The sequence below is a fragment of the Drosophila sulfurigaster genome, chromosome 3, assembly GCF_023558435.1.
Source record: "Drosophila sulfurigaster albostrigata strain 15112-1811.04 chromosome 3, ASM2355843v2, whole genome shotgun sequence".
Lineage (NCBI taxonomy): Eukaryota > Metazoa > Arthropoda > Insecta > Diptera > Drosophilidae > Drosophila > Drosophila sulfurigaster.
In genome coordinates, this window is record NC_084883.1 from 25729384 (window position 1) to 25756478 (window position 27095).

The 27095-nt window shown below is 42.0% G+C and overlaps 1 protein-coding gene across 2 annotated transcripts in view; it reads left to right on the forward strand.

Moving 5' to 3' along the window:
- The window catches only part of LOC133841496 (homeobox protein 13), a 56707-nt gene that overhangs the window by 23160 nt on the left and 6452 nt on the right, over positions 1-27095 (forward strand). The window contains exon 2 of one of the 2 annotated variants that reach the window (XM_062274021.1): positions 2952-3663. In XM_062274021.1, the coding sequence (XP_062130005.1) occupies positions 2952-3663 (712 nt within the window). Of the gene's footprint in view, positions 1-2951; positions 3664-14451; positions 14480-27095 lie in introns of those variants that run through there. The other variant, XM_062274022.1, reaches the window with a different exon arrangement.

Consider the following 27095-nt stretch of genomic DNA (forward strand, 5'->3'; position numbering starts at 1 on the left):
ACTTCTGCAGATTTTTGAGTTGGAGTTGAGTTTGAGTTTCAGTTTGACGACTTTTTCCACACATTGGGGCAACAATCGCATCGGGCATCGGGAATCGAGCCAACTAATTTCATATTTTTCATGCAATTGCTGAAATTCCGCAGCTCCCGAAAAGCCACAAAAGGGGATCCAATTCGCCTTTCTTTCTCCCCGTGAATTTGTATCTGCGCAATCTGCCTGTATCTGTGTCGCAATCAGAATCAGTCTGTCTGTCCGTCCGTCCGTATGTCCGTCTGTCTGTCTGTCTGTCTGTCTGTCCGTCTGTCCGCTTTGATGGCCGGGGACTACCTGTTGCGACGTGTTATTAGGGCGACGTATTGACGACAAGCAAACGTCAACCCAAACGTCAGCTCATCATATCATCGATTGATGCGACTCCTTGTCTTCTGCTCTCCTGCCACGCCCCAACCCGAACCGACCCTCCCGCCCATCATCAGTCTTACATTTTTTTGAACAGAAGCTGCGGCTGCGCTTGTTCGGCTGGTTGTTTGGAATTTTGTAGTTTGGGCAGCCGAAAAATGTAAAGGGTCCCCTCTAATTTTGGACAGTCGAGCGAGACAAGTTCAGGCCACATCCCCCGATCTCCGATCGCCGATCCTCAATCCCCGATTCCTGTCGAGGTGCTGCTGGTGATATTTCTTAGCGCAAACTGGCAAACAACTCCAAACAACTTTGGTCAAGAAACCCATCTCCCCTCTTCCCCCCTTTCACCCTCTTTGTCTCTCTATCTCTCTCGGTTACTTGGACAACGTGATTTTGCGCTTTAATGAGGATTATTAAATGCGAGATTATTATGTGCTGCAATTACTTTTCGCAGCCACTGTGCTTCGTTTATTCATCATCAATTTTGTAGTAATTTTTGTTCCTTTTTTTTTGCGTTTTTGTTGTGCGCGTTGATTTATTTTATTGAACCATAAAAATGTAAATTTTTTGTGCTGGCTCTCGAACAAAAGACAAAGTTAATCGTTGTCAATTATGGCCTTTGACAGGTTAATATTAAAATGTGCCTTGTCCCAGCTGAGGAGCAGCATCAGAAGCAAAGATCTGGAGCACGCTGATATGCTCAAAAGTTTTCGAGACTTAAGATTAGCATTTTAAATGCGACTCCTTGCATTCCTTGCCCAGGATCAGCTGTGGCCAACGAGTTGTGTCCATTAAGCCAAAAGAGGCTGAACTCTGCAGCAACAGCAGCAGCGTTCAATGTGCCGCTGGCAAATCAGTTTCCGGCTGCAATCGAAGCGAGCGCCAACGCAATGTATTCCCTACTCCCCGTTTACCCTCCCAGGATGACGGTGGCAAATCGAGGCTACCTCTATTAACATAATCACAACACGAGTGGAGAGTCGCTTGAACGAAAATTACGCACAGCGAGATCAATTTTGAGACAGAGAGAGAGACCAAAAGCAAACCAAGCATCACTGCAGGGCGATCAATTAAAATTTTGATCGAATTTTCGTCAATTTTTTGACATGTGGCCAACAGAAGCCAACAACAATAGGGGCGTGGCACACACACACACAGTCACCGGACACGGAGACAGAGACAGCCGAGGAGAGTCTCGTAATATGGCATCTTGGTAGGCTGGCAACATCCCGGCCAAGATCAATGTAAGCTCAAATTGTCGGCGGTTGCCTTAGGCACAAAATCTCGCAGTCGCAGTCGCAAGTCTCTGTCTACTTCTTAGTTGCAACTTGGAGACGCGGGCAGGCTCTGAAATGAAATGAAATTGATTAAAGCGTAAATGAATTTTGTACCTGGCCTGACCATGATTATAACATAAGATCGATTGCTGCCTGTCGCTGATCGCTAACTCGACGCGGCTACTGTAGAAAGCAGACATCGATCGACCCAAAGAGGATGTTGCCTGCCTCATTCTATACCCTTAAGCAAGAGCTACTATTTAATGCCAAGCTTTAGTCTCTTTCAAGGGTAATTCTGCTTCTTCTTCTGCTTATTCTTTTTGTGTTATTTTTTGGCAATGGCATTTGACAAAAATCGCCAGGGGCCAAAAAGCAGAAGTCGGCAGCAAAAGGGTTATGCTTCGGCTTGATTTAAGTTGATCCCCACGATCAGCGCCGCAGATCTCAAATGCCATAATTTCTCTCCCCCCAAAAGACAAAAAAAAAAAGACTTTTGTGTGGAATTTTGGCATTCTTTGCGTGCCGAGCCAGAAGAAGGTAAACGGTAAACGGTAGCTGCCATATAATTAGGGTAGCTACTAGTCGAAAGAACTGTGCAATCCATGGAAAAAAGCCGTCGCTTCGATTTCAATTTTTGAGCGATCTCGATGTCGATTTCCATGAGCCAATTGCCACTCGATTTCCAATGCTTTTGGCTTATTAATAGTGCGAATAAAGTAAAAAAAAAGGCAAAGTCTTTAAGTGAAAGAGAGGGCGAGCGTGAAGCGTAAGCGAGATGGCTGCAAACATTAATTTAGTTACGCTCCGACGATCGCCAAAGCTGTGGCTGAAGCAGCGCATCGCAGCGATCGGGATCGCGAGCTTCGCGTCATTAAAGACAATTTCGTGATTCGCCAAATTACTTGCTAAATTATAGAAAGCAAACAAATCGGCGAGGCGCCCCAAACGAGCTCTTTTCCACACTCACACACACACATACACAATCAATAGAAATCAAGTGAAGAGGAGAATCTCTTTTACTTGAGCTGCCACTATCGATGAGGCCTTGCAGCCCATTGTCGACTTAATCAATACAGCAAATTTGGGTTGTTTTTCTTTTCTTTGCTGTGTTTATTTTTAGCGCCCCGAAAAGAATGAAGTGAAATCGTTGCCAACAACTTAGCTAGACAAACAAAGCGACACTTAAATAGTTTGTAGTACTTGTCATCGACATTGTTAGCTTCAAAGCAACTTATCCAAACCTCTTCTCTTCTCACTTTTTTTGTTTTGCAGAGCCAGGCTTTGGCACTTACTCGAGCGGCCAATGCGGCGGCGGTTGTGGCCGCTGCCAATGCGAATGCGAATGCCAATGTTAATGCCAAATCTCCCTCGGCCGCAGCCAGCCTCATGGACATGGCTGTCAAGAAGGAGCACTCGTTGTCGCCGCCGCACAGCGTCATCCCCGAGGACTCCAGCTCTGGCCTTGGCCAGCTGCAGCACAGACGCTCCTCGCTGCAGGGTGTGCAGGAGAAGCTCACCCAGCTACAGATGCAACATCAGCATCACCAGCAGCAACAGCAACAGCAGCAACAGCAACAACAACAGCAGCAACAATCTGCTGTGGAGCAAGTCAATGCTGCTGGTCGTCGTTCCGCTGAAGGCAGCCCCCATTCCTTGACCCATCTACAGCAGCAACATCAACAGCAGCAGCAGCAATCACAGCAGCAACAACAGCAACAGCAGCAGCATCTGCATGGCTCCGATGGCGGCGGCAGCGCCTTGGCCTCCTCGGCGGCATCTAGTCAGAATGCCTCGTTGTCAGCGACGCCAAAGAGCGAGCGGGAACGCGAACGTGAGCGTGAGGAACGTGGCAGCATCTCCTGCCTGCCACCAGCTGCTCTGGGCATGGCTGTGGGCGTGCAACAAGCCCAGCAGCAGGCGGAAAAGCTGCTCAGTCATCCGGCGCTCGAGTCCCGTCGCGACTTCGATGTCAGCAAAGTGAATCGTGAGTATCTGTGTAATTTATTATGAATTCTCGATTATTGAATTGAATATTCATGGGGACGAAAATTCATTTAGCTAGAAATTAATCTTATTCAGTTGGTCGCAGATTAAAAAAACGTGTGCAGATCATTTCCATATGATAATGTAATTGCATTTTAATCGAATTTAGTTAGCTTGTTAAAAGCTTTGATAAATAGTTTCAGTTATTATTCAAGAAATAATTTCATATGATAGAAAACGGCTGCTGCAGTCAGGTTTTAAGTGCTTTGGTTAACAATCTGGTATAATTTGTACTCTATGGTATATTTGGAATGAGCTAGTATATTGATATACCAAATAGTTTTTAGTATTTTCGACCAATTTTGAATTTGAAAATGGGTAGCGTAATGGTAATGTCTATCACACTTGACTGTAGCTTTATTACTTGCATTTTATGATATGGTTATGCGTTAATGTAAACTAAAATTAAGCAGTGTATGAGATACTCAGTTAAAACTTTTTATAAATATAATATAACGAGAGACAACAGAGTTACTTATATTAAATTTAAATTTGCCATATATATTTGAAAAGACTTTTTACGTTATATTTTTTACCTACTACAAAACGTTGCAGCTATAACAAAATTGTAAAAGATAGATTTCAAATTCACAAACTCGTTTAAAAAGAAACAAGCAAACACATAAAAAGATACACAAAGTTTTTATGTGTTTCTTATAAATTTTATCAGTTACAAATTCGATTACAATATTAAATTATTCTACTATCGGAAAGTGTATGGAAAACCAGCTTAAAGTTGATTTCATTTACATAATTAGCATTTGAAATTCTTTTTGATTGTTAGTGCAAAATAAATATAGACCAAAATTGAAGCGAGAGTTGCATAAATCAGACAAATCCACAATGCCAAATCCCGACCAGCGGTCGCTAGGGAAGGAGTGAGGAAAAGGGCAAAAGAGGGGCAAGGGATAGCGCTTTGCTATTTCCGTGCCGTTGCACAAATACCCTTAATCCGGTCTATGCAGCGGCATTCGCATCGACTCTCTCCCTCTCTCTCTCTCTCTTTCGGTCTATGGAGGGCTCAATAATTGCCGGGAACCACATCATTATAAAAATGCCAGTGGCGATGCTGATATCAGTGGAATGAGATGAGAAGGCGATGCCTTTTGTGTTGCGACTCGTAACTGGTGATTATGGCTGCTGCTGGTTCAGCTTTAAGGATTTGTGCAACTTTAAGCAGGGCACAAACCGATATTTATACGCACATATGTAATACAATGTTGCATGCAACATGGCTCAATTGAGAATCAACATCTGAGCAACTGATTTGCCACCCATTTAACAGACCCTTTCTAGCTTTGAGTAGCTACGAGAAGCAGCAAAAGGAAAAGGAGGAGACGAGAGCAGAAGGTAATCCTGTTTAGTTCATCAATACTAGTTTGGCCAGGGACAAAAGAGTGAACCTGTCTCCATTGACAATCCACAGCTACAGCTACAGCTACATCTACAGCTTCAGCTAAAGATACAAATATAGTTGCCGATACAGAGATACAAATACTGTTGCAGATGCTCACGCAACAACTCTGTAGCTGCTGCTCAGACTGTCAACTGTCTGTGCGAATATCTGTGAGATAGATTGTCGAGTGCACAGCCAAACGATTCAACTTCAGCTTCAGCCAACAACAGCACACAACACAGCACAACACACACTCATCGTATATGCATCCAAATCCCCTGGATTAAGCATATGAAGCATTCATAACGTTTATTTTGTGAACCTTCTCTCTCTCACTCTCTCGCTCTTTCGAGTATCTTTCTCTGTCTGCGAGGCAGCCACAAATACACACATATACAAACACAGACACAGACACAGACAGAGAGACACGTACACTCACCCACAATGAAGAAGGTCTGCTAAATGCCAACCCAGGGGCTGTTGTTGTGGCGCCAAATGAACGTCAACACACTTGTGGAGCTATTTGGCCATATGGCTGCACACACACACACACACAGCTCACACACCCACACATACACACGCACACCAAGCAAAGACGGAAACGGAAGTCGAAGTGGCAAGAGGAGGCGTGACAGTTACAGTTTACGAATGTTTGCTCCCTGGCTGCTTTGGTCGCTCGGCACTCGCGGCGTATACGCAACACAATCGCCTGCTGCCTGCCGCCTTCTGCCTTCAGTCTGTGTGTGTGTCTTTTTTTTTTGAGTGTTTGCTTTTCAGACTGACTCAACAGGTTGCTCAGCATTTTGGCCAATTTATGGCTGCGTAGTTGCGGCATTTAGCGCTGTGCAAATTGTGCGACAATTTTATTAGTAATTTAATCATGTTACATGTAAAGTTTTTATTTTTATTGCAAATTGCCATAGTTTTATTTATTTAAAGCAAATGCTGGCAATTTTCATTCTTGTTTGTTTTACTAATAAATATTTGAATCGAAATTCGATTTGTTCTTAATCGCTTGCAGTAGATTTCGAATTGGTTAATACTTGATTTGCATATTTTGCATTTGATGGGGTGCGAAGTCGTATTTTGTCGTTTGAAATTGCTTGTTGTAGAGATTCTTCCTGGTTGCTGTTAAGCTGCTGGCTAAAACGTAGGAGCCAAGAGAAGGGCAAAGATGAAGTTGGGAGGAGTGAGAAACGTGCGTTAGATTTGAATTTCGTTTGAATTTGTGAATGGCTCACTAGCATATGTCTTTCCATCTCTCTTTCCCACTCTCTCTCTCTCTCTCTCTCTTTCTCACTCTTTCTATCTCTTTCTGCTGTTCGTGTGTATGTAATGTGTTTTGTAGTGTATTTTGAGGATTTGCACAGCAAAACGGCATCAAGCGCATAGTCGAGAATGGAGAGGTTATTGGTTTTGTCCTTGTCCTCGTTGTTGTTGTTTTTGTTGTTATTATTGTCATTTCATACAGCTGCAACTGTGTATGTGTGTGTGTGTGTGGGTGTGTTGTGAGTTTATATGTAAATCTGTTTATTTGTTTGTTTGGCTTGTTGTATGTGCGTGTGTTTATTGCGTCTGTTTATTGCGCCTAAGCTGCTCAGCGACGCAACACGATATTTATCCCCCCCTTTGCAACCCCTTCCCACACACACAGTGTTGCCAAACAGAGCTTTCATTTTTGGAAAATTTTTATACTCGCATTTCGATTCGATTCGATTTATGCAGCGTTTAGTATGCAAAATTTTCATACGTTAGCCTTAATAAATCCCCAACGGCCGCACTTGTCAATATGCAGGCTCCCTCCACTCTCCCCCTTTCCCCTGGTCTCTGCTGTGTTGCAGCAGATGCGTATGCCAGTGTGGCACCTATAAGCTTATGCATACACATACACACACGTGCCACACACACACACACACACACACTGCAACATTGTCGTGTCGCGTTCTGCAATTGAAAATCACTGCGCCTTAGTTAACGACACGTTTGTGGATCAACGCGTTCACCAGAGCAGAGCTCTCTCTCTCCCCACATGACCAACTACTCCGCTCCCGCTCCCTCTTCCTCTCTCCCTCTCTCTGCCCCCCTTCCCTCTGCTGGGCGAGTCATCAATTGACCTCCACTTCGGCCATTGTTGTTTGGCCAAAGCTTTGTCGCTGTTGCAGTTGCTGTTGCTGCTGCAGCTTCACTTGCCAGGGTCACCGTATGATACATTTGGGGCACTCATGTGGCAAGCATGGAAGCTTGCTACAGCCAGCCATCGAGCCATCCAGCTGCCATAAGCCGCCCGGCTATTTTCTGTATACATAAGCATGCTGCTCAGGATTCAAAAATGCGCGTCCAACCATCCTCGCATTATGCATATTTCAAACGGAGATCGACTCTTATGTCTCTGTCGCTGACGCTGTCTCTCCCCCCTGAATCTCTTTCTCTACATACTTTTTTTTGGGTGGCTTTGGGTTCATTTCAATTTAAAGCTTGTGCCACACAATTGCCTTAAGGTTGATCATATCACAACTTGCTTTTATAAATTATTTTTGAGTTACCAAATGAAACAACAAATTTAAATTGGATTTTAATTAAAATGAGGTTTATTCAGCTTAGCTTATTAAATTTGTAGCATGAATAATAAATGATTTTACTCTTTGAAATTGAAGACATGTATCTTAACTTATTGAAGAAACGTATATTAATTTTTGGTATTATTATTTTATTTTTAAACAGTAAGGAAAAATGCTTGAATAGTAAAATAATAAAAGAAGTATCATTTAAAAAATATAACTAAAAAAATGAACACTTCACAAAATGTTTGTATGTAGATCTTACAGACTCCGCATAATAAGTATTAAAATTGACATAGAATCATAACAATTTTTTTTTTAAATATGCAATAGATTTTTATGATCTTCCATTTACAAAAGTTATCACCAAGTTACTACAGATTTAAGTTACTGAATACTTGCCATATTTTATTCATAATCTCCCCCCTTTACTTAGAAATTGTCAATACAATTTTCATTGGCAAATAAAAGATATTTTGAAGCAATTGTTGCTCCTGCTGCAAAAGCTCGAGTGTCGTATAGTTTGTTGTTAATCAAGCATTGCATTGATAAAGACAGGTGGCAAGGGCAACTGGAGGCGATTGGCGGTTGGTTTTGTGCCACAAATTTCGCAATCACTCGCAAAACTAGCGGATGTTATGTGAGCTAACATATGGAAGCAGTTACAGATACATAGATACATCTGGCGGGCGTACTTATTCTCGAGTGCCGTTAGCCAAGTCCTCCTAGGGAAGAGACGAGGGTGGAGATTGGCACGCGGTGGCAGCTTAAATGTTATACACAGATAGAAAGAGAGAGAGAGAGAGAGATGAAGAGGAGCAACCAGCAACCGATTCGGCATTAGAATCAGCATCGAGAAGCAGCAGCAGCAGCAGCAGAGCGGTTTAGTCGAGTCCAGTTCATTCCCGATTTGTTGGCCCATGTGCAGCCTGGCTCAAATTCCAAGTTGTGCAAAGGATTTGTGCCACCCCCCCACTCCAAACACCCCCCCCTAATAACCCCATGATGTGTAGACGCACAATATGTCGCCCAGATGCAAGTTGCCCAACTGTCCAGACTAAGCAGACTACGTCCGTGTGTGCGTGTGTGTGTGTGTGTGTGTGGCGCTTAGATTCAGATACAAATTCAAATATATGCCAAAAGCAACAGGAGGCAACATTTTCGAATTATAAGCAAAAAGGGATTTAGGGAACAGCAGCAGCAACAACAGCAGAAAATGAATAAAGAGCAGAAGAGATAGAGAGATGCGGAGAGTTCAAGTCCTGTTGCAGTTGCAGTTGCAGGTGCTTCTGATTGAGTTAAGCCAACATCATGTTCTCTCTTAGCAGCATCTGTGTCCGCTCAGATACTAGAGACATTGGCAGAGAATAGAGAAAGGGGAAGGCGAATGTGGAGGGGGAAATTGCAGTTGTCGCAGTTACTTGTACCTTGTACTCTTCAGCAGGCTGGCAGTTAATCCTTATCTGCTTGCCATTCTCCAATCCCCAACTCCAACTGCGATTTTGTCTCTGTCTCTGGGGAAACGAAATCGACAGGTTCCGCTCTCCACTCTGCTCCCTTGACATCCTCTCCTGGCTGAGGCAGCTCAAGCTCGGGTGAGAAGCTCAAACTACAAATTTTAAGGATTTAAATGTTGTGCAAAAGCAAATCGAATTGAATCGCAACGTAACGCAACGCATCGCATTGAACTAAAACAAAAACAACATTGGATGAATCTGGCAACAACCTCATCCACATTTCACATTCGCATTCACATCCACATCCTTTGGGCACCTTTTGTGTTGTGCATAAACTCAACAGTGCGCATTACGAACGGCTTAAAGTCTTCAGCGACGCATGTGGCCAAAAGCAAAGCCAATGCCAGCACTGGGCCATGGCCATAAGCATCCGTCTGTCCGTCTGTCCGTCCGTCTGTCTGTCCGTCTGTGTGTGTTGCCGCGACCTCGCTTCTCTTGCAACACTCACTGACTTATAATCAAATAAATACTTACTCCAGCCATATATATCTATCTCTATCTCTAGCTCACTCTCTATCGTTCGGTTGCTGCCACACTCTCTGCCACGTGCTTGACACAACTGCTCAAGGCGCTTGCAGTGAGCAACCAAATAGCCAATGCTTAACAACAATATTACAGTGTTAAACAATAGATATCCAGCTAATAGCAATTAGTGGCTGAAATTAGTTAAATAATGATTGAGTTTGCGAAATATATGTTGCTAAATTGTTGAAGGGATAATGCAATATCTAATATTCAAGAAATAGTAAATAATTTTATATAGGAAAAAATACTACTTCGGTATTTTTTGTACTCTATGTATGGCTTATTTTGAAAGAAGTAGTATATTTATATACCAAATATAGAATTCCGTATATTTTAGTCCTTTTTGGTATGTTAATTTGGTATATTTTATGACTCGATTGAAGCTAAGAAACAAATTGTATCCGATGGTATATTTTTAATGAAATTCTACTGATAGTACCTTTTAACCTTAAAATATTTCAAGTGCACCTTAAAGCTATATCATTTAATCAGATAAACAATATATCAAACTTGATTCATTTATAGCATTCTTCATTTTAAATTCATCGTCTTGGCTTACTTTTCATATTTAAGCAAAATAAAGCTTATTAAAATTAGTTATTTAGTTAATTCTTTATTAGTCAATTCTTCAAAGAAAAATACATATATGTATGAAATCCATAAATAAAATATTGGCTTAGTCAGTATATCCTTTATTATTATATCATAATTGTGGTAAATCTCTAAATCCTATTCTCAAGGCAATTCTCATTATAGAGCTACTTAGAAAAGTTACCCCAAATACCTTTTGCAGTCATATAGCATATAGAGTATTACGACAACAGCAACAATAATAATGATAAATCACTTACGATAACTTTGGCCAACTATGAGGGTGTGTGCGAGTGTGAGTGTGTGTATGAGTGTATTCTGTATTAATACACAAGTGGAATTACATTTTGGGTTTCTTAAGCATGTTTCGGCATAGACTTGTAATTAGGAGCTGCTGTTGCTCTTGTTGCTGTGTTTCTGCTTAGGCTTAGGCTAAGATTGGGCCAACAGCCTATTGGCCAAGCACTTGTACTTGCATTTGTATTTGTATTTGCATTTGCAATTATATCTCAAGCTGCATTTGCTGTTGTGTTTACTTTCAAATAATAAGCAGATGAAGACGCATTTGCCATTTGCCATTTCCACTTCGATTTCGATTTCGATTTCCAATTCAATTTCAATATTTTGCATTTATTGTCGGTTGGATGTGGGCTCGGTATAATAATTGGTCTGCACTTCCAGTGAAATATATATGAAAAACTGATCGGTTTTATGGAACTCGATATCGTTCTTTAAGGCGTTTGCGCCGCGCCCTCGTCTTTCTCGCTTGGCATTGGCGTTGAGTAATGGCTGTTATGGGTTTTTATTTATTAGATAAGATTTGTCATAAATTTTGTTGTTTAACATACGATTAATGTATTAATGTCGCAATGTGATTCACATGCGCTGAATTGTAAGTTTTATTTCGGCACAATGATAGTGTCCACCTGGATTAGTCATTCACCCGCAGTGATAATCAATAAAATAAGTACTTTTGAAAAAAAATAATATATATAATTAATAAATAGATTTCACTTTCACAACTACTCGTAACTATGCTATTTATAAAGAGCTGATTAACTTTGTGTGGCAGGTGTTTTTGATTTAATCCCCCCGAAGTGCAACTTGATGCAAGGACGTTTTTAATCCGATAGCGACAACAAGAGCATTATCAAAGCACATCTTCATCATTTGCGTCTCGAATGCAGCAATAACAACAACCACCACAAAACCAAGGACATTAGCCGAGAGCTAGAGAGAGAGCATCAAGTTTGCGACTTATCCCCGACCTGGACCTCAACCCAAGGCGTAAAAGAAGGCCCAGAAGGGTTGTCTCTCTAACTGTCTGTGTCCTCCAGTAGCTGATTGTCTATGCCTCACTTCCTCTCTCTCTGCCTCTGAGTTTCGTGCTGCTTTGCATGCGAATTTGGCGCCAAAAGTTGTCAGCCAGTTTGCAGGGGTTTTTTGCGGGCAGCGGCAGCAGCAGCGACAGCAAACAACTGTGGCCTGAAACTTTATTTGAGTGCGAAGGGCAGCAAGGAGTTGAAGCAGCAACAGCAGCAGCAGCACGCATTTGGAATTTGAAATCCTTTATCCCTTTATCTGGCTTTAGCTCTAATCCCATCAGACACAAATGAAGAGAAGTTTCACGTTTCGCAGACGCTGCCAATTCGTGGCTGCTGCTGCTGCTGCTGCTGCTTTGCCAGCGAGTTAAGCTTTTGTTTTCGTCCTTGTTTGCTTTTGAAGTGCATGGAAAGAGTCGAGCAGAGGCAGCAGAGGCTGAGGCAGCGGCAGAGACTGAGGCAGAGCTCAGGGCAGCAGTTGGGATTAGGCCGCAAGCTAAGTAATGTGTGTGTGTGTGTCTCTGTGTGTGTGTATTTGCCAGGTGCAGCCCTGGAGCCAGGGGTTGAGGCTATGGCTGAGTCGGGCTCTGACTCTGACTCTGGCTGTGGCTGTGGCTGTGTGGCTCTCTGAGACTGGGCTGCTAATCCCAATGCCAATCCCATCACATGCCAAACAGCCCATGCTACAACTGTCTGCTAGACTGACTGCCTGTCTCGCTCCCTCTCCTGCTCTCTCCCTCACTCTATCCGTCTGACTGATGCGCAATGGCTGGGCGCTCTTTATTGATCGCCTTGAGGATTATCCACAGCGCCCCCAGCATATTGGGCAGTTGCCTTGGTCATTTTCAATTTGCGCTATACACAGACTCACACTCACACACACACACACACACACGCACACACACAGTTTGAGTTTGGGGCAGCAGCTTTGGCTCTGCTGTAATCCGTTTGAATGCCCCAATGCAGCATGCATAAATGGAAACGCACATGGCTACCACATGCCACATGCCACAGTTGATGTTGTTGCTGTTGCTGTTGTTGTTGTTGTTATTTGTGTTTAAAGCCAACGACTGGCTGTTGTTTTAGCCTTCATATGAATCATACGCAACGTAATCCCAATTCGTTTAAGTCGCAACAATCCATGTGAACGCCAACGCGTCCACTCGCATCGCTCTCCCCTCACTCTCCCTACCATTGTCCGTCCAAATTATTTGCTGTGCCTCAAACTGAACTCTATTCGACTGGACTGCCAAAGGATGGAGAGTGTGAGGGGCGCGGAGGGACGGGTCGAGCATATTTTCGCAATAAAGTAGATCCCGCATTAATCCCAACGATTTTGTGCTCTGCCCATTGCGTGCTATACTTCGTCATGTGTGTGTGAGTGTGCGAGTGTTTGCCTGTGTGTGTGTGTGTTTGTGCGCTGGCAATGTTTGTGTCTGTGTTAATCCTTAAACCGGCAGCGCTGCCAACATCGCTGAGGCCCAAAAGCACGTTGAGCCACGTAGGAGGAGGTGAGCAACAGAGAGAGACGAGAGGAGAGAAGAGCAGGCAACTTGCCACACACAGCGCGACGCACAGTGACAGCCCCCAATGGCAATGCCATCCACTGGCAGTTGAAGCAGTCGGAGTTGGCGGATGAGTTGACGTCGACTGCGACGGCGACGGCAACGTCGTCGACTGCTGCTGGGGGATTAACTTTTTTCCAGGCAAAACTGCCGAGGTGGAGACTGAAGGCAACGGCAACTGCGGCGTTTCAGTTTTTGGGTTTGGGTTTTGTGCGCTTGGTGGCCGTTGCCGTCGCCGTCGCCGCCGACGCCGCGTGGGCGAGGGATTTAATTTCGTGCGGGATTATTATTTCGGATTTAACTCTTCGTTTTATGGATCGCTTGGTATTATAATGAGCAGTGGCGTAGTTGGCACATCATTGACGCTCTGTTTGCCAGGGGCAATGGGCAATAATTCGCCTCATTTGGCCAACTCAACTGTTTAGTGATGGGATTTTAATGAATGGGTGCCCTAAAATATAGTAGTGCATAATCAATGCATATTTAATACTTTAATAAGATTATTCTTGGAGGTGAATATAATATTTTGTCTACTTACATATTTTTTACCTGTTCGTATTTCTTTCCTTTTTATTATTATTCACACCTATGTATATATGGCATGGATTTATAATATATTTTGTTGTCGCGCTATCGCCGCCTCTGTCTTATAACCCGCTTTGGCATTATAAACTCGGGTGTATTTTTATATCCCAAGCCAAACCCCACGGCGATGGCGACGGCAACGGCAACGGTGACTGTGGCAGCAGCGCGAACCTGAATCCATTATAGCGTAAGCTGTTAGCAATACCAAACACACACACACAGAGACACACCGACACACATAAAGAGAGACACGCACGCAGAATTATCCCAAAACGAAATGACATCCCTTGGAAATTAATCCTTAATTCCATTCATTTCGTATAATCCCTGAGATATACTTTGATAAGCGTAATGCGGCCCAGGCTCAACAGCGTACGAAACGAAACGAAACGATGCGAAGGGAGACTGAAAATACATTCAGAGAGAGCAGCAGCAGCAGCAGCAGCAGAGTTGTGGTTGGAGAGAGGGAGCAGCAGCAGCGACGGAAGTGAGAGAGCGCGCTCACCCAACACTGTATGTGTGTGTGTGTGTGTGTTGGGAGAGCAACTACTGCAAAGAGCTGAGCCACATGTTGCTATCTGTGTTTGCCCATGCACGAGTGTGCGTGTGTCTGTGTATGTTTTCATCGCATGGGGCGCCAAAACGAGCCGTTCGCTCCGCATTCGGTTTCAGTATCGTGCCAAACATGCTGGAAGAAGGTTGGTCTCTCATTTTGCTCTCTTTCTTCCATTGAAATTTATTTCGTGCCGTTTGAAAATATTCGTCTTTAACTCGCGCCGGTCGAAACCGTTGTTCGTTGTTATTGTTGTGATGTTGTTGCTGTTGCTTGTGGTGGTGTGCAATTGGATTATTTTTAGGGCATGGGGATTAAACGTGCGCGCATGGGTAGAACTTAGTATCAGAGTTAAGCACGTTTACACCTCGAACTCTGAGGCTTTGGTTGCTGCTGCTGCTGCTGTTGTTGGTGCTGAGTATTGAGTGATTGAATCTAGCGCGAGTTTTAACTATATCAAGCTGCCATTAAAGTGACCTATGCCAAGTGCAAAGTGTGCTAAAGACGTAAGACTAAGTGAAGACCATGTGTAACCGGCATGTGTATACAAAAAGTGCGAGAGAGAGAGAGGGAGAGAGGGAGAGAGAATGGGTTGCGTTGCTGTCGCCAGACAAGATTTGCAACACCACTGTCAAGTTGCATTTGTCAACAAAGGCGAGCAGAAGGACAGTAGCAAAAGCAACAATGCATAGACTACGCTCGCACACAAATACACACACACACAGAGATATACACTCGCATACGAACGCAGTGCACAAATGAACTTAAAAAGCAGAGCGAAAGCTTTTAAATCTGTTGCTTTCGTGCAGGCTAATCCCTATGAAGTTCACTAGATTTTGTTTTCTGCTTCTGTTTGGCGTCCCAGTGGGGCTTGCATACACACACAGACACACACAGAGACACACACACACACGTATACGCAGACTAAGCAAGTCTAAAGCTGGCAGACGAGAGATGGCTCAACAACAACTACAACAACAACAAGAGGAGCAATCACAACAATGCATGCGGCAACAATAGCAACAACTAGAGCAACAACAATGCCGTCGCGCTTTTGCACTCAAAGCAATAGCAAAGTGCGCTCATCCTTTGCGCCTTACTAACGGCACATTCACATCCACATCCACGTCCTAAGCCACAGCAACAACAGCAACAACAACAATAACAACAACAACAGCAACGGCAGCAGCAAGAAACTCACGTTAAGCTCAACAGGAATAAGGCTGTGAAAATAAAATAAAGGCTGAAATGATAAGTGAAAGCATCTGACAGCCAGTAAACTGTGAACTGAGAACTGTGAAAAGAAAACTGTAAACTGTAAACTGGGAATTGGTTGCGTTGCTTAAATTGCGACAATTATAATACTAAATAGAACTCTTTTTAAATATGACAGTTAATTAATGTAAACTATACTTGGGTTTAGTTTATTAAGTTACAATATTGTTGCCCATCAAATTTCGTATTGAAGATTAATGATATAATGGTATTGGGGATATTGTGGGTTTAATCTTGAAGACAATCGAGAAAGAGGGGTAAGTCCCAGCAATGTTATTATTTTCGCTTAAACTCACATAAGCATTTTATGGCATTTTCTTCATCCTTAATGCCTTTAAGAGATTAACATTTATCTCTCACTTTAACTCGCATCCAATAGAAGTCTCCACACTATCAACCCTGACACACACACACATGACAATTGCCCATTTAATTCTCGACTCGTGGCTTCTGTTTCAAGTTCTTCTCCCGCTGGGTGGGGAGGAACTCGGATTGTTGACTCCACAGGCGGTTGTTTGATATCAACTGGTCGCTGGCAGGCGAGAAATCACACTCACATAGAGATTGTGTAAAAAATATTGTAGGAGAGGAGAAAGAGAAAAAAAACTCAAACTGGCATTGAGTGAAATCGCAAAAAATTAGCAGTTAATCCCCTTAAATTGAATACCGCAGATGGTGTTGATGTTGATGATGGCAGTGACAAAGAGTAACAACGCCAGCAATTGCTGTAGTTGTTTTTATTGGTTCAAAAAGAGAAAAAATACAAATAAAATATCCAACACTCAATTCACACACACACACACACATACAGTAAAGCACACTACTGTTGCAGCTCCCACACAACTCCCCCCCAAAGTCGACCCACCACAAAGCAACAACAAAAACAAATGTTACGGGCTATATGGACTATATGGCTATGGCTTTAGTTGTGGCTGTGTTCCTGTATCTGTATCTGAGACTGTGTCTGTTTGTGTGTGTGTGTTTGTGTTTGTGTGTTTGTTGGCCACGCTTAATGCGGCCTGGCAATTAGCCAGAGTTGCCACATAATACGCGCGGATAAATGTTTAAGATTTTAAGTTGCTGCCGCGTTGGTGGATTCCACACACAAACAGCAGACGGACAGACGGACGGACGGACGGACGGACGGACGGACAGACAAACCGCGCGTATCTTTTGCGAGCTTTAGTTTTTGTTACTGTTTGGACTTAAGCTGTCAGCCGTGTGGTGTAGCTGTCTGTGGTTACACTTTGAGTGTGTGTGTGTGTGTGTGTGTGTGTGCGCCTCTGTGGTTTGGCTTTGTGTCAAGAGATGCGAATGTGGCACCTTTTGCGGGTTAAAAGCGTAACCCGATGCAACTAATCCGCCAAGAACTAATCAATGGCAAGCTGCACAAAATGCAAAATGCAAATGGAAATCTGTTCAGAAATTTGCTTAATCCCTGTGAAGCGCAACAAAAATCGAAATCCAACACAAAAACTGGAGAAGAACGAGAAGCTCAAGCTCAAGCAGGGGCCAACAATAAGATGCCGGGGCAGAAATAAAATAAAAAAAAAACGCAAACGCAAAACGGGAGGCAACTGAACGAAAGAAAGAAAGAAAGAAAGAATTATAATGCCACAGCGTAAATCCCTCCTCAAATTAAGCTCCTTGGCAGCGCAGCGTATCGGCAACTGGCGACATCGCTGCTGCCACCCTTTACGCCTTTTGTGGTTGTTGCTCGAGTAGCAGCAACAGCAGCAGCAGCAAAAGGTTACGCTTAATGCAAATACATCGCAGCCGCGCAGAGGATCAAATTTCATCCCCACCAGACAAAGCCCAAATATCAAAATACCAATGCGAAATGGCAATGATGATGCCGATGCCGATGGCGATGCCGATGCCGATGACGATGACGATGGATGGGCAAATGCGACACCAACAACGGAATCCACAGCTCTCGACATCCTTCCTAACAAGTCAGTCGCTTGAGTAGAGACGATACAACAACCAAGAAGGAGCACTAATAAACCGAGAGCATCAAGAAACTGCGAGGCACCAACTGACTCACGCTCTCCCTCTCCTCACCCCCCTCACACAGTCAGCGTAAATTCAAAAAGCAGCCAAAGCCGCTCATCTGGCGACCTCAGCAGCAGCAGCCGCCGTCGACAGCGTCTCCACTCACAGTTCGCAGTTCATTGGCAGCGGATTAAGCCGCCGCGCATTCGCAGCGAGCGACACAAAGACGCTTTGCCATTGGATCGATTTAAAATACAGCGAAATACTTAACAACGAGCACAACACAACAACAACAACAAAAAAAAGTATAAAAGAAAAATCAGTTGTGGGTATTAATGGCCTCGATATGGAATGGCAATTGGAATGGCACCCGAACGGGTGGCGGGGGGGGAGACTGAGAGGGTAATATGCATAAGCACCATTAACTTGTACTTAAAACTGTGGCCAGGTGGTAGGTGGCAGATGGCGGGGGGCGGAGGGCGGAGGGAGGGGCAGCGTCATCTTCGACGTCGTTGTTGTTGTCTCTTGGGTGTAACTTAATTCGCAGCCAGGCCACGAGCGTGAGGCGTCTTCAAGCGGATTATATTAATCAATGCTGCCGCCGCCGCCGTCGTCGTCGTTGTCGCTGTCTCATAACCAACTAGGCGTATGCGTATTCTGTTTCCTCTTTAAACAGCGAGCGCACCTTCTTATGCTTATAGTATGTACATATATTCAAAGTACTATATAGTAGCTTTGTTTTGCTGTTGCTGCTCTCTTAATTGAATCAATGGGCCAGATCGCGTGTTGTGCTCCTTTCGAACACCCTCCTCAACCCCCATCCCCCTTCTCCTTCTCTTCACTGACTTTGTTTGGCTTTAAGCAGGAAGATTTAAACGCAAATGTAATGCTAGAGCAACGCCAGGGCCACCCAGTCCAAGACATATCTATATACCTTATAAGCACCATATACACACACTCATACATATGCCTATAATTCACTCACACACACCCCGAATGGAAGACAGAGAGAGAGAGAGATAGATGCGAGGGACTGTATAAAAGGCAAAGCGTCTTAAGCGTTAAGTAGGAGCAACGTAAATAAGTAATATTGATAACTAAAGTGATTAAGGTTGCCGCCATGTGTGGCACCAGCGATGACGACGACGGTGACGGTGACGATGACTGCTGCAACTGCAACTGCGACAGCAACTGTGACTACTGACTTTTAACTGCTGACGCTCACTGTACTTGCAAATGTATTTCAAAAATAAACGCAGATATAGAGCACTTATAAATAAAAATATATTTATAAAATGGCAGAAATGAAAGCGAGAAGTATATATAAATAATTGATACTTTTAAAGAATTTCAAAACAGTTTTTAAAAGAGAAAATAAACTAATGAACAAATAAACTTTAAAAAGTTTGAATTGCAGAAATGAAAGTGAAAACTAAACTTAATAGTAACTTTTAAGAATTTGATTTCATTTTGATAAGAACTTTTTTTTACAATAGAAAATTCAAAATATAATCAATTATTTTATAGTTAAAAAAAAACACTATTTTCAAAACACAAAACACTATTTGAAAAATAATTTCAATAGATGCTCTTCAAGAATCTATTTATTATTCGATAATTTTGGTGATTTAAAACTTCATTTCATTTATCGCATATTTATAAAGTTAGTTTGAAAAGGAGACTTGAAAATAGAAAAGGTTGCGAATTCAAAAAGACACTTTTTGAGATACTTATATAATTTTTTAACAAGCTTAAATATAAAACTAATTTCTGAAAAATATTGATATGGTTATTTTGTATATTCCAGTATTTTGCTGTATCGCAAATTATGTATTACACCTGTTTTCTAAGTAGCAAAAATGTAGAAGAAAAAAAAGCATCTTCAAAATTATCTTAATGAAGTTCAACTTTTTTATTTGTAAACAGCAAAAATGTAAAAAATTCTTAAAAATGCATTTCATTTTGTTGTATACTTCAAACTTTATTTAATATAAAATCGCCTTTCTCTAGATCGCTGCGATTTGAGCAGCTGGCAAAGAGCACTCGCTGTTTGAAAAGAATGCAAGTGTGATAATGTGAGTTGACATGCACTCAACGGAGTTGAGGTTGGGCTTGGGTCACGACAGGACACGGAGAGGAAGGGGAGGGGATGTCATTGACATTTGTGTTTGGTGCGCTTATTTCTGGTTCAACTGCACATCGAGTTGATTTTTGACATTTTGCGCAAACATTTAACTCAAGCAAGCCGACTCAATTGTGCGATTGTGTGTGTGTGTGTGTGTATGAGTGTGTGTTATTTGTGTTTGCAGACATTATCGACATTTAAATCCCTCTCAGAGCTGCTTGCCTGGTATAAGGACTAAACACAAGCCAATGCCAAGCCAAGCCAATGCCAATGGCTTGTCCTCCACTTGATAAAATTTTGACAAATTGAAAATCCTTTTGTGCGAGCGCCTTTGCCGTTTCTTTTGTGCTGCGGCCTTCAGCTTGTGGCTAAGTCAATGCAACAGTGTTAGTGTGTATGAGTGCACGTGTGTGTGTGTAAGGATGTGATCACACATGACTGCATACAGCTTGCATGTGCTGTTTGTCATATCCTTTGCTTCATAATTTTAATCCTTTTCTACATTTTATGTGTATTTGCATTCCTATTCTCTCATTCTGATCGGACAATACTTATACCCGGTACCCATAGGGTAAAAGGGTGTTATAAAGAGACATCCGACTCTATAAAGTATATATATTCTTGATCAATGCCAACATCCGAGACGATAAAGTCATGTCTGTTTAAAAAATACTTGTGTTTAGGCAAAAAAGCCAATTTACTACGGCTCTTAGTTGCTTTGGCTGACAATCTGGTATATTTTGAGATCTCTGGTATATTTTGAATGCAACATATCGATATACCAAATAGAGTCTATGGTATTTTTTACTATTTTTACAATATGTATATTAATTTGGTATATTTTAAAATGAATACCGCAATGTTTAACTCTTATTGAAAATATGTAGCGGGTATCTTACAGTCGAGCATCCTCGACTTTAGCTTTCGTACTTGATTTGAGTTTTGAACTGCCTCAAGATCTGTGTAAATGCAAATTTCATTTCTTCAATTGACAACTTTAAGAATGTTTTTGCGAATGAATGCGATGATGTGTCCCAATCATCAATTAATCAATGAACTTCACTTTCATGTTGCTGGGAGCTGGGAATTGAAATCGCTTTGCGCTTTGCGTTTCGCCCTTTTCCCTTTGCCATTTGCCATTTCCATGCAGAAAAATCTCAACTCTCAACAAAGTCGTTTGGCACTCATCAAGAACGTTGCTTTGACCAAAAATACACATCATAATCCTTTTGTAAGGATTTGGCAACTTCTTGTGATTTTGCCCTCCACGTTTCGTTGCACATGGCTTTTTCTGTCGACTGTCGACTCGGCTCAAGTGTAGGAAGGGGAGCAGGACGGGGGAGGTGGGGAGGAGGGAGAGAGGGGGAGTTGGTTTCTGGCTTGGCTTGGCTTGCATTCAATTATCGTGCGCAGTTGGCCATTGTCTCAGGACGGATGTCCTTGTTGCTGTCGTCTTCGAACCTCGTCGGAACTAATGAAGTGCTGCAGTGCCTTAAGCAGCTGCTAATGCCACTAGAGCCGGAGCCCGGAGTCTTCACTCGAGGCAGCTCTCCTGCACTTGAACTCGAGGCTGTCGAGGCAGCAGCAGCAGCAGCAGCAGCAGCAGCCACTTGGCCGCATGTATAAGCATGTTTTCTGGTTTGCTTCACAGACAAAGCTTAGAACCACTTAAGAAAATCCATTCAGAGGACTCACTTTCTATCTCTGCCCTTTCCTATGCTCCGGCTGGGAGCTAGTTTAGTTTTTCTGGCCAAGCAGCCAGCCTCTCACCTGATGATGGCCTCCCAAATCAACATATCAGCCCAGGGATGAGGCTGAAGTGGAGTGGAGTGTGTGTGTGTGGCTTGGACTTGCTTTGCTTTGCTTTGCTTTGCTTTGCTTTGTTGTCGTTGTTGTTTGGGGCAACAACAAAAAGGATTAAATCTAAGACAGGACACACACACACACACCTACACACATTGCGACGCACACATGTGCATAGTTTTACATATCTAAGGACAAAAAATTAATTTATTACACAACAAAACGAAAAGTTGAGACAATTTAAATGCCTTTTGCTCAGTGCGTGAAAACTGTGTGTGTGTTGTGTTGGGGAGAAAAACGAAGTCGAAGTCGAGTCCGAGGCCAATTTTACAGCTGGGGTGCAAAACTTGGGGCTGGGTTTAAATAAATTACCGCTACGGGCCATGCTTATTTCATTAGGATTATTTCGGAGCATCGAAGTATCCATTCTCGAGTCACTTGGCCACTTTTCTTGATTTCCGGTTATGTTGTTGTTACTGACACACTGAGAAACTGCAAAACAGAGAAGAACAGCAAACAGCAAACAAAGCTACCTTTTCCCCACTGAGAGCTGACTCGAAGGGTGGCAGGGGAGATGGAATGTTGAGGGAAAAGGGAAAGAGCGTGGCATGTAGTGGGCGCTAAACGCGAAAGCGAAACGATAAGAGAAAGAAAATGCCTAGCGGCATTAATTATAATCCGCTTAAAAGTTTCAACATGTTTTCCAAAGAAAGCCCTTTCGAAAATACGCCAAACGAAAATACACAAAAGACGCCACAGACTGACTCATTGACTCACCAAAAAAATATCAAGCAAATCGCATATATGCGATTGTAGAATTAACAAATTTATCCAGACAACTGATAAAAAAAATAGAACCGAATAATAATTGATAAGCGCAATTTTGTAGAATGACAAATTTGTAGATAAATACGATAGGGAAATTCATATAATTAGGTGAATTTCATAATGTTTTTCATTAGGCATATGACATTAATCTAAGAAAGTATTCTTAAAGCTTGTCGGCAATATTGTCAACCTTAGAGTAATAGCTTTTTTTAGATACTAATTGAAGAATGAGTTTTTAAATTCATGATTAGTTCAATAATTTTTTTAAAATGTAATGAAGAAATTTTTATTAATGTGACAGTCCAAATATAACTAGTATTTTTATGCTTTATAAAATATTTTCATTTATTATATTTTCAATTTTTAAGAGAGCTATATAATAAAGGTTATTGCATAATATTTGAGTAAGACATTTGAGATTTCTTAAAGCTTGTCTGCTATAATATCAACCTTAGACTAATAGAATGTTAATGAATGCTTAATGCTTATTTTAGCTTAATGATGAGATTTGAAATTCAAGTTTAACCATTTTTTAACAACTTAATGAGCATATCTTTTACCCCTAAAATTTTGAGGCAACTCAAAGTAATAGAATTTCTTAATACAATATAAGTGATATTCATTCTATTTTATTATATTTAAGATTCCTAAGCGAGTTCAATTTAAAGTGTATTTTAATTTCGTATATATTATTATCATTTCATTACATATTCGATTTTTAAACTAGTTCAATTTAAAGAGTGTCTTAATTCCATATAAGATATTTTTGCAAAGCTGCAGCAATTTTGCAAGCTCACATTTTGTTGCCTGCAGCTCAAGACTTCAAGGCAGAAGCAAGTCGATTTTCCATTTTGAAGCTCTTCTTAATATGTTTTCTTTTGCAGCGTGTGGCAAGGCACGCGGGGGGGAAGTGGGGCAAGGGGCAGAGCAAGTGGCAGGACTTAGACAGGGATATGCAACTAACAAAAGGTGTGAGAAGCTGCCAGCAAACGATGCATGAGCCAACCAATGTAACTGTGTGTGTGTATTCCTGAGTGTGTGTGTGAATCCTTGTCTATACATGTGTGTGTGTGTGTGTAGAAAGTTCTTAAGTAGCCCCGATGCTGGCTCGGCATTATAAATTAAAATGCATGCATTAAAAATTCTACTGGAAAAGAGTTTGCAATTAAGTAGGACTTAAGTTGAAGTGTAAATAAAAATGCATACACAAGCAAACACACACACACACACACATACATACATGCGGACATCCTTCGACACTTAAGGAGTTTGGGAAAAGACATCAAATTGCCTGCTTCGTGGCATCCAAAAAAACTTGTGGCAATTTCCTTAAGACTATTGCTTAATTTCCGGTCACTCTTACTTTCACACACACACACAATCGCACACACACACGCACGCGTAGACAAAGCAAAAACATGCCTGACACTTAAGTCCTTTAAAATCCTTAAGATTTTTGTGCGGCTCTTGGCACTAAGACATTTCAATGGTCAGCCACTGATAAGCAAATTCAAACAGTTCACTTGGCTTAAGCCACGTCCCTTCCGTCTCTCCGTCCCCGCCCCCGCTCCCTCCCCCCTGGCAACTAACTGTTTGTTGTCCTTTACACATATTATCAAATGGCCTTTACGGTTATTAAAACTTTGCTCTGTAAAATTTTAATTTTCAAACCCAAATCACTCAAATCATTTTAATAAGTAAATTATGAGCATTTCCTTATAAATAACACAATACACAATTTATTCGGCCACCCGAGCAAAGCCTTCACCCCCCCTTTCTTTCATCCCCCTTCTCTTAAGGTCAACTTGAAGCAAAAAAAGCAGAACTACAAATATTTGTTGCCAAGATATTTTCTCGAGCAAACTAAACCGTAAAACTTACATAATCCTTGCCAGCAGTCACTTCAGATGTCCTTCCACACCCTTCTCTCAGTGTGTGTGTTTGTGTGTTTTCCTAGGTGAGGATTAAGTCGTTTTGATGTTGTGCGTAGGCGATTCATAATTATTGCAGTCCTTGTCCGAGGCTATTGTGGTCAGCCAATTGGTTAATTTCTTAGAAGAAAGTCGAGCTCAGTATCTCACGCTCCTCTGCACACACTTATTGAGAGAGCATCGAATTGAAATCAACTTGAATTGAATACAACAAACACTTGAATTCGCATGCACACAAAAAGTTGTGCAAGGATTAAAATCTTCGGGGGTTGATTGTGCCCTGGTAATTGGCCGCATCTCTTGACATTGCGTAAGAGCTCGGCAGCAGCAGCTTAGCTGGATGGCAACTAACAAGCAAAGCGAATCAAAAATATCCATTTATTTGAACTTTCAATTCAGATGGCGATAAGCCAAGCCAAGTAACTGCAACTTTAACTGAAAACAGACTGCAAAATACACTTAAAATCATTCTTGCTTAGTTGATAGAATTGCCAGTTTTATAGAGTAAAAAGAAAAAGTAAAATAGTCAAAGCGTATTCCAGTCGATTGGCAACTTCATTATATTTCGGCTCACGCTATCGACAGTGACATCAACGCTGGGCGCAGGTTAATAAATCTTAAGCCGCAGTCTGGGAAAGCGAAATGGGAAAATTGAATGAGACGCAAAGACAGCAGACAGCAAGATGATAGCAGCGTCTAAGCCTATGCAAGTGGAGTTCATTACAAATCGTTTGTCAGCTTACGAAAGTCGCGGCGAGACAGAGGGCGAAGTCTCTCAGTCTGTCTCTCAGTTTGTCTGTCTGCCAGGCTGAGATTTAATGCCTCAAACGTTTTTAATTCAATTTGTTTGGCTGTCTCGATTATTTTTCCACTGATAATGCTAATAAGGATAAGCGCGGCGGCCTCGTCCTGGGCCACTTAAGTGCTGCACTGGCTGCACAGACGTTCAATTTATAAAGCAACCCCATTTCAGTCGACTCTATCTTTTCCCTCCTCCTCCTCCTCTTCATTTGCAAACAGACAGTTTTGAATGCCATCAAATCCGGGACTGGGTGACGCAACAATTAGCGAGCTCAACGTGGCCACTGTGCGAGTGGTCAACACAAGCACAAACACACTCACACACACGCACACACACATTAAGAACTGCATATATGCACATATGCATGGGCAGCAAATCCGCTTTTGTGTTAGCCCCCAAATCATGGGCCAGGATAATGGATTTAATGAGTTTATTATTCGGTTGCAGTACGCAGCATTTGCGCTCCATTGTTATTTGGCCGCTTTTTGCAGACCACCATTTCAACAATTCACCTTTGGGCCAATAACTGGTCGGCCGACATACGTGGCGTATACATAATGCCAATGGCGGGGCTAAAGCCAAAGCCAGAGCCAGACGAAAGGATTCGTCGATGAAAGTGGTAATTGCGATTATTACGCAAAAACACAACAATATTCGAACACTGGGCTACTTTAATGAACATTGACGAAACAGCATATGAAATAACAATGATATTAAATCAAGTATACGAATAGTTGGCCAGTTTAAAGAAGCATCGTCAATTAACGAGAAATTAACTGTGATTACGGCATATCTTGACTTTAATTGTAATACCATATCATCATATGTAAATTGCGTAGCTCTTCCGCATTTCATTCTTTATTCTTTTTATTTCAATATTATTGTAAATTTTATATTATTTTCTTCTTTGTTGTTTTTTTTTTGAGCTGTACATATTTTTGCGAATATGCTCATACAATTGATTTATTCAGTTTTAATGCCCAATGAGGATTTTATGGCAATTAAAAGATTTGCACGAACACACAAACAAATACATCAATACACATGTAAGTGTGTGTGCATGTGTTTGTGAGTGTGTGTGCGTGTGTATTTATCGCAAAAATCGCTCATAATTGCGCTGAACTTTTGGCGCGTTCTCTTCGCTGTTTTAAACGCGCCAAAAATGCCAATCGCGAAAGCGAAATCGCGGCAATCGGCCATCGACAATCTCTGCTGCTTACAATTTTTATAATTGGAATAATTAATAATACCATTATGGCTGGCCCCCCTGAAAACAGCACATTGCAGGGCGTTAAGCCTATTTGCTTTTCGTGTGTCCTGGCCACTCACTTCTCCCCCTGCCTCTTCCGAAATTGCATTCGGCTTTGGATTGGGCGCATTTTGCATTTTCTATTGCTATTGGCGAAATTTTTGGTAAATTATTTTTAAGCTGTCCATAATTGGTTGTGGAACACACACAAAACAAAACAAAAAAAGAAAGAATATTTTACCAATCGTTTGCATTAGGTGAATTATTATGTTCGCATTCTCAAATATGGAAGTTTTTAGATATATTTCCACACTTCAAAATAGTCTGAGCACTCTAATATCGATGGCTGTCTGGTCCGATGAGCTGCACTTTGGAAACTCGCCAACTAGTCATACAATTATTATTCATTAATAGTAGTAATAATTTAGCATGCTATGCATATTCATAATCTTGATAGTCGGGGGACTGAGACTGGGGCTGGGAATGCGAATGCGAATGGGCCATTTCGCTTTTGGTGGCGGGGTAAGCGGCTAAAACCATTTTGTGGCTAACCGCAGCAAGCAATAATTTATTTAAATACTCTCTCATGTGCGTGAGGGGCGCTCAATATATAAAATATGTTTTAATTGCTTATTTTAATTTGCCGATTTGCACTTGCCGCCATTTGAAGCGTTCCAAACTGAGCTCTAAACCGATTAACAGCTGCAGCAGCAGCAGCAACAACAACAACCACAGTTGCAACCAACAAAAGAG